Source organism: Zophobas morio, unplaced genomic scaffold (assembly GCF_036711695.1).
Source record: "Zophobas morio isolate AGI-343-1 ecotype UQ-CSIRO unplaced genomic scaffold, CSIRO_AGI_Zmor_V1 ptg000023l, whole genome shotgun sequence".
Classification (NCBI taxonomy): Eukaryota; Metazoa; Arthropoda; class Insecta; order Coleoptera; family Tenebrionidae; genus Zophobas; species Zophobas morio.
The window spans coordinates 3,464,590-3,471,692 of NW_026972128.1; the positions used below are offsets into that span (position 1 = coordinate 3,464,590).

Consider the following 7,103-nt stretch of genomic DNA (forward strand, 5'->3'; position numbering starts at 1 on the left):
TTCAGTTATTACGAAAAAAATACACGTAAAACATACTCATCTGAAATCACTGTCACACTTCGAAATGCGTTCGTAACTGTGGGAGTCGCTCACAAACTCGGAGAAACCAGGTAAAAACGATACGCTTACCCACGTTGAGGGCAGGCCCGACAATGGTTTTACGGGCTGATTTTGGAATTATTTCTCGCAAACGCCCTCTGAAGTGGACATGTAGCTTAATGGTTTCATCTATTATAAATTTAAATCAAAATTTCCAGTGTTTCCTAATTGTTGTTAACCTATAAATTGACAGGTGATGGTCTAAAATTGACTGACGGTTAACGGGTAAGTGGCGCCAAAGTGGCGAAATTTTGCGTTTTCTCAGAATCAAAAAAACAATGAAATTCAGGTCGAATGAGTAGGCCGTAGTTAATAGACAAGAGGTCGTGTATAAAATAATGATGTTGGCAACATCAACGCGTTCCTTGTACAGTTTGACAGTTACGGTCAAACAATTGTCAAATACAGTGTCAAATAGCTACAAGCCAACATTATTATTTTAAAAATCAATTTGATACCCTACGAAAGACATTTTTTTCATCATATGGTACTTCTGTTTAAAATACAGAACATAAAGAATTCCTGGTATTTCTTTTCTGATGTTCTGAATTTTTGATTACCGAAAACCAAGAGAGGACTTTTGAAATAGACTTGTAGTATAAGCAAATTAGTTTGAAAACTAAATATGTTTTTATTTATAGAATAACACATCTTTCAAAAATTAGTTTCAAATTTAAACTCCTGTATTTGTTTTGATCCATTCTCTGTAATACGCCGTCCTAGTATACCCAGAAGGAGTACCGGCTTCACACCCTGAGTCACTCACAAAACTGGCAATAGCTACATGAACTGGATCTGAATCGGCATTAATCACCACAGGACCACCACTATCACCCTAAACAACAACATTAGCTCAAAACGCAATATGCAAAATGTACTTACACTGCAGGTGCTTTTAACTTGAGATACAGGAGAAGTAGCACAAACCATTTCAGGTCGAATTACGTCTTGTCCATACGTCTCTCCACATTTTTCGTTAGTAATGGTAACCAATTCAACGAAATTCAGGTATTGGCTTATAAAAAGTGAATCTAAGAAAACAAAATAATGATTGTGATCTAAAAACTGTCATTTTCATTTTCTAACCATCGCTGGTATGACCCCAACCGCTGACCGTAACATCAACGTCGGCATTAAGTTCTTCAGAGGCCAAGTTGACAGCAGCGATATTTCCTACACCAAAATTTTACATATTAACTATAGTATACGATTAGATCTTGTGGGTCTTACCACTCAGAGTCAAAGGCTTGTCAAGCTTGATTAATCCAATATCATTCGCGATTAGGTCTCCATCATAATCTTCGTGAAGGATAAATTGAGAGGCTGTTACAGTTTCGCCGGCATCTATATCAGTGGATCCAATTACGACTTCAGCCGATTCAGCCCTGATAAATCAAATAATTGTTATAATTTTGGTTAATGTGCTCTGACTTACCCGTCGACGCAATGCCCAGCAGTTAGGATCCATTCTTCGCTGATTATACTGCCTCCGCAAAACCAAAAGTCGTTTACGTTCAACCCAACTTGCCAAGGAAATTGTCCTTCCGCGGCTTGCTCTCCGTTAATAATTCTGGGACCTGGGAATAATTTAATTATCATTTAATACCTATCTGTATAACAAAAACCGTAAAAGACTAACCATTAAGTTTAAAGGGCGGCACCTTGTAAATACCTGCTGGGGAAGGCAAAGCCCAGACTGATGATGCGCACAAATAAAGAAAGGCAAAGCGAAACATTTTGCTTACTGACTGTTTCTTCTGGATAGCCGACTCTTTTATAGTAGCATTTTAAGTGATTTTTGTACTTATCACATTACACGTTTTTTCTGTAGACATACTTGAGATGTATATCTAAGGGCTTGAATTCAATTTAATAGACACACCGCATCCGGCGTGATTTTATTTAAAACGAGATAGTATCTATGATAACATTTTGGACAAATGATTATAAGAATCAAATTAGTTATGCAAGCTGCAAAGTTCATCTGCCTGATCAAGGCACTATATACGCATAAGTGCAGCAGTATACTGCAAGTGGTTGGAATGTGGCATATTCTGCACGAGTGAAAAATTGGAGACGGTCCTACGAGTTCAGAATAGCCATTCCAACCCCGTTGCATACTATACTTTTTCTTCGATTACAATAACTGTAAATTGTAATTACAATATTGTAAAATCAATAATTATGATTGACATTATTTTGCATTTTTTTTATTAGTACCAACATTTATTTTTACACTACAGTTTGAAAAAGAGAAATTTGGGGCCCTACACTCTTCAAAAATTTCCTGGAGTGATTTTATTCTAGAAGTACCTTCGTTTTGATTTTCATAAAATACGATTTTGGCTATAAAATAAGTCGTCTATGGCAATGTATCTTATAGCAGTTTAAGCTTCTGCATATGATTCAAGAAAGGTTTTATTCTTTATTTTTACAATATTTTCGCAAAATATTAAAAGTTTAGTGTGACCATCTTTATTTACTCTTTCTGCAAATGATTCTTCTATATAAAACTTCACCACCTTTGACGGTTCCCATCCTCCGTATTGCTTTAATGAAGTAACATGTCCTGCATAAACGTACTACACAACACCTGCATTAATCAAAAAAATTGCCGAAGTGCGACGAAAATAATAACGAGTATAATTTTGTTGGATTTTCCAGTTTAAGAAAAGTTGTAATTTTCCTAGAAATTTTTCCGAAGGAGTTAATTCTTACATTTTGTCAACTACACTTGCCCTTACGGTAATGTATAAAAAATCTTGAAGGTGAATCTCTTGGGCCTAAAGTTGCATAACGTCGATAGAGTTCGATGGGGTTACACCTTGGTGTAACCCCATCGACCTTAATTATATAGAATCTTCTTTCCTTATGAGTCCTACTATCAGGAATAGCAACATTCAGTACATTGCCACCATCCTTATGTTAATGAATTCCAAAACGCACAATACTATTGTTGCTGCAGGCCGCAGCAATTCCGAAGATTAAAGCAACCCAAACAATTCTATACTTATTACTTTTATTTATTATTTATTTTATAAATAAATATCATTTGCTTGCTCTAGAAATGTTGTTATTTCTTCTTATGACAGGACCTTCGGTTTTTTACAACGATAACCAACACTTAATTTCTTTAAATGGGGCCACAAGGAAGCTGGTGACAAGTTTTACAACCGTAAGCCTGTTATTAATTATCTTTTCAAAGACGTTCTACGTATCTTACTACGAACACTTACTGTCATATCAAGAAAAGCTAAAATGACATCTTCGGTAAGTTCCGCTATGCTTTTTTTATTCTTCCACTCTTGGAACGAAACATACACTTTTGAGATTTCACAGGTAATGAGTTAAGTGGAACATTTTCACGCATTTTTATACTGAAATTTGTTTCTTTTTCAAAAGTTTGTTGACATATTACTACTGCAGTAATCACTTACTTACTATGTACGTAACGTAATATTCACATACATTTACTAAAACTAGAAGCCAACATAATTGCGACAAGCGAAGAAAAAATAAATTATTACCTAAAAAATATGTAGCAATAAAAGCCTTCTATATTTTTCTGGATGCAAATGTTTCAGTATTTTCCCAAAATCGATTAAATCTATCAAAAAATTCATTCAATTTTAAAAAACACGAAAAGTTTATTATTCAATCATACTAACTATTCTGTTGAAAAATTTGTATCGTCTCCGAACTGCAACATTATGTAAATATTGTTAATGTTTGTCCATGTTTTTTATTAGTTACACTATATTTATATTAATTATTTATTTATAATTGAGAAATATTGTTATTATTATTGCTTTTTCTTACCTTGACTTGATAAAATTTGATCATCATAACACTCTGTATATGAAAATTTAATTTTAATTACACCATAACAAAGCGCCTACCTTTATCTATCTCTCACGAAAAACGTAACACAAATTTTAAGAATAAACCTACTGCGATTTTTATCACGCTTTTATTAGCTTGGGTTGTATGTATCTATGTATGTATGTAACGGAATCTTTGAGCTTAATTTTCATCGGTTTCTAAAAGTCTGATCATCTTGAAACTTTGCACACGTCTCAAGGATCGATGACAATGCAATAATTTGATAACAGTTTCCCATTATCCTTATTAGGACCGCCAGGATTTATAAATTCTTTTATGGATCCTGTGTAGTGGAGTAAAAGAGATAAAGCTAGCGCGCGATCTGCGCATGCCTGTAGTATCAGGTTTACTCTTCGTTGTAATTATAGTCTTGATTAAAATACAAATAACGGATATTAAATGAAAAAAACAAGAACGGACTTTTAATTAACTAAACGTGTGCAAAAATGGCTGATCGCATCTTAATTGTGTCAGTATATACCACGGTTATCTCTCTCCGTGTCGATTATACCGATCTATACCGATTATTTCTGTTTCAAGGACAATTTCTGCATAGCTTTGGTTTTACAGTAGGTAAAGAAGGAATTAATTATAATTAAAACATATCTAATCATGAATTCTCACCAACTTAAATAAAGATAACAAATTTTGATTCAGAAATACAAACATGGAGGAAAATTAACTATTTGGGGGGTAAAACTAACCACAATGATGAATTGTGTCCCGTTGGTCCGTGAGGGCGATTGATTTCGAACTCATTCCCGTTGATCGATCATACGGAGACCACTGAGTGGTTCTTTCTAGAAAAATCTAAATAAGTAATTAATTCCCCAATTTATGAATTTGTCGCAGACTAAAAAATGAAAAATAAATAATAGTTTAAAAAACTAAAAAAACACGCTTTTATTGCTAATCGAACTAAAAACGAGAAAATAATTTTTAATGACAGAGTTTAATATTACAGTAGTAGAAGATCAAACAATCAATCATAATAAATCACCTCAAATTAAAATTATAATAAAATTTAAGTTATTAACAGAATAATTCAATTCAGAGTAAAAAGCGTGGGGTGCATTTTACTGCGGTTCATAACTATCCTCTCATAGATAGTTGCCAATAGAATGATTGTAATATTTAAAATATCAAGCACCCCACGCTTTTTACTCTGAATTGAATTATTCTGTTAATAACTTAAATTTTATTATAATTTTAATTTGAGGTGATTTATTATGATTGATTGTTTGATCTTCTACTACTGTAATATTAAACTCTGTCATTAAAAATTATTTTCTAGTTTTTAGTTCGATTAGCAATAAAAGCGTGTTTTTTTAGTTTTTTAAACTATTATTTATTTTTTGTGAATCCTTCCATTCAAGAAAATTGGAGTAACGTGCCAACGTTGCATCAGAATTTCAAAAGTAAACTGTGCTTGCAAAACCTGAGAAAAGGTCAATCAAAATACGTAAAAAATATTAGGTGTTTCATTTAAAAAACTAAGTTGTATGTTACGTCTTTAAAACCGAATTTTGTGTAGTTAAAAATAATTTCCGAGTATAGTCTCGAAAGAAACTATGTATATTATTATTATTAATAACATTTTTATGTTTTAATGTTATTATGGATTGTCTTAAAATAAAAAGTCTTTTCTATAAAAGTTTAAAACAAATTTTTCCGAAATTGAAGACTATTATATCGACTAGCCAAATCGTTTTTACCTCGCCTCATATTTTTCAATAATCGTTATTTACAAACACGTTTTAATAAATGTTTACAAATACTGCAATCATAGAATAACCGGAGCTAATATTTAACAGAAGTTATGCGACTCAGTTCATGCAAAACATAATCACTTGTCAGTTATAATGCCAAAATTTACTAAGTTCCACTATCCTAAAACTGGTGATTGAAATGGAGAAAAACATTTGGATGATAAGTATCAACACCACTGCTTTTGCAATTATAATTATTAAATAGAGGTAGCACAAAAACAAATTATGCATATTAATGTGTTTATTCAGAGAATAGCAAATCTTTTAGAACATTTTTAATTTTAAACTCCAGTATTCGTTTTGATCCAGTCTCTGTAATACGCTGTCCTGGTATACCCAGAAGGACTACCGCTTTCGCATCCTGCATCGCTACCAAAACTGACTATAGCCACATGAACTGGATCTGAATCTGCATTGACAACCACTGGACCACCGCTGTCACCCTAAGCAACAACATTAGATGAAAAGACATTATGAAAAACGCAAAATATTCTTACACTGCAAGTGCTTTTAACTTCAGAAACAGGAGAATTAGCGCAAATCATTTCAGGTCGAATTGTTCCTTTTCCGTAAGTCTCTTCACATTCTTCGTTCGTAATAGTAACCAACTCAACGAAATTCAAATATTGGCTTATGAAAAGTGAATCTAAGAAAAGAAAATAATGATTACGATGATAAAAATTGTGTGTTTGATTTTCTGACCATCGCTGGTTAGACCCCAACCGCTGACCGTAATATCAAAATCGGCTTGAAGTTCGTCAGAAGCCAAGTTGATAGCAGCTACATTTCCTATATCAAAACTTTGCATAGTAAGTAAATAGTAACCGACCAGCTGTTTTAGGTCTTACCGCCCAGAGTCAAAGGTTTGTCAAGCTTGATTAATCCAATATCGTTCGCTGTTAGATCTTCATCATAATCTTCGTGAAGGATAAATTGAGATGCCGTTGAAGATTCACCGGATTGTATGTCAGTGGATCCAGTTATGACTTCAGCGGACCGAGCCCTGACAAAGCAAATAAGTTTTACGGCTTTTGATAATATGTCTACTTTGTGTTACCCGTCGACGCAATGTCCAGCAGTTAGAATCCATTCCTCGCTGATTATACTACCCCCGCAGAACCACATGCCGTCAATGTACAAACCAACTTGCCATGGAAACTGACCTTCTGCGGCTTGTTCTCCGTTAATAATTCTTGGACCTGAATAATTTAAATGTTAGTATTTATTATTACGTGTATAATAAAGATTTTGAATTACTACTACCTTTGACTTTAAAAGCCGACACCATCGAATGGCCTGTTGGGGAAGGCAAAGCCCAAATTGATGATGCCCACAAGCAAAGAAAAACAAATC

At 33.5% G+C, this 7,103-nt stretch overlaps 2 protein-coding genes across 2 annotated transcripts; both read right to left on the minus strand.

Annotated features, from left to right (window-relative positions):
* Window positions 1-710: 710 nt before the first annotated feature.
* Window positions 711-1,835, minus strand: LOC135134324 (brachyurin-like). The gene is made up of 6 exons (XM_064062965.1): window positions 1,739-1,835; window positions 1,535-1,676; window positions 1,330-1,484; window positions 1,186-1,272; window positions 982-1,130; window positions 711-934 (listed from the first exon to the last, which is right to left on the minus strand). Exons 1-6 carry the CDS (start codon window positions 1,833-1,835, stop codon window positions 773-775), a joined length of 792 nt encoding a protein of 263 aa, XP_063919035.1. The 3' UTR covers window positions 711-772.
* Window positions 1,836-5,995: 4,160 nt separating this feature from the next.
* Window positions 5,996-7,103, minus strand: LOC135134323 (chymotrypsin BI-like). The gene is made up of 6 exons (XM_064062964.1): window positions 7,014-7,103; window positions 6,808-6,949; window positions 6,599-6,753; window positions 6,453-6,539; window positions 6,248-6,396; window positions 5,996-6,193 (listed from the first exon to the last, which is right to left on the minus strand). The coding sequence occupies exons 1-6, from the start codon at window positions 7,036-7,038 to the stop codon at window positions 6,032-6,034; spliced, it is 720 nt and encodes a 239-aa protein (XP_063919034.1). The 5' UTR covers window positions 7,039-7,103; the 3' UTR covers window positions 5,996-6,031.

What these genes read in the sequence shown, in the direction of transcription:
- LOC135134324 (XM_064062965.1), bottom strand. Translation starts at nt 1,835, where the DNA reads ATGTTTCGCTTTGCCTTTCTTTATTTGTGCGCATCATCAGTCTGGGCT. An exon ending in GCCGCCCTTTAAACTTAATG is followed by an intron (nt 1,677 to 1,738) that starts GTTAGTCTTTTA and finishes AATTATTCCCAG; the next exon opens with GTCCCAGAATTATTAACGGA. An exon ending in TTGGGGTCATACCAGCGATG is followed by an intron (nt 1,131 to 1,185) that starts GTTAGAAAATGA and finishes TTGTTTTCTTAG; the next exon opens with ATTCACTTTTTATAAGCCAA.
- LOC135134323 (XM_064062964.1), bottom strand. Translation starts at nt 7,038, where the DNA reads ATGGTGTCGGCTTTTAAAGTCAAAG. An exon ending in GCTGGACATTGCGTCGACGG is followed by an intron (nt 6,754 to 6,807) that starts GTAACACAAAGT and finishes TTGCTTTGTCAG; the next exon opens with GGCTCGGTCCGCTGAAGTCA. An exon ending in TTGGGGTCTAACCAGCGATG is followed by an intron (nt 6,397 to 6,452) that starts GTCAGAAAATCA and finishes TTCTTTTCTTAG; the next exon opens with ATTCACTTTTCATAAGCCAA.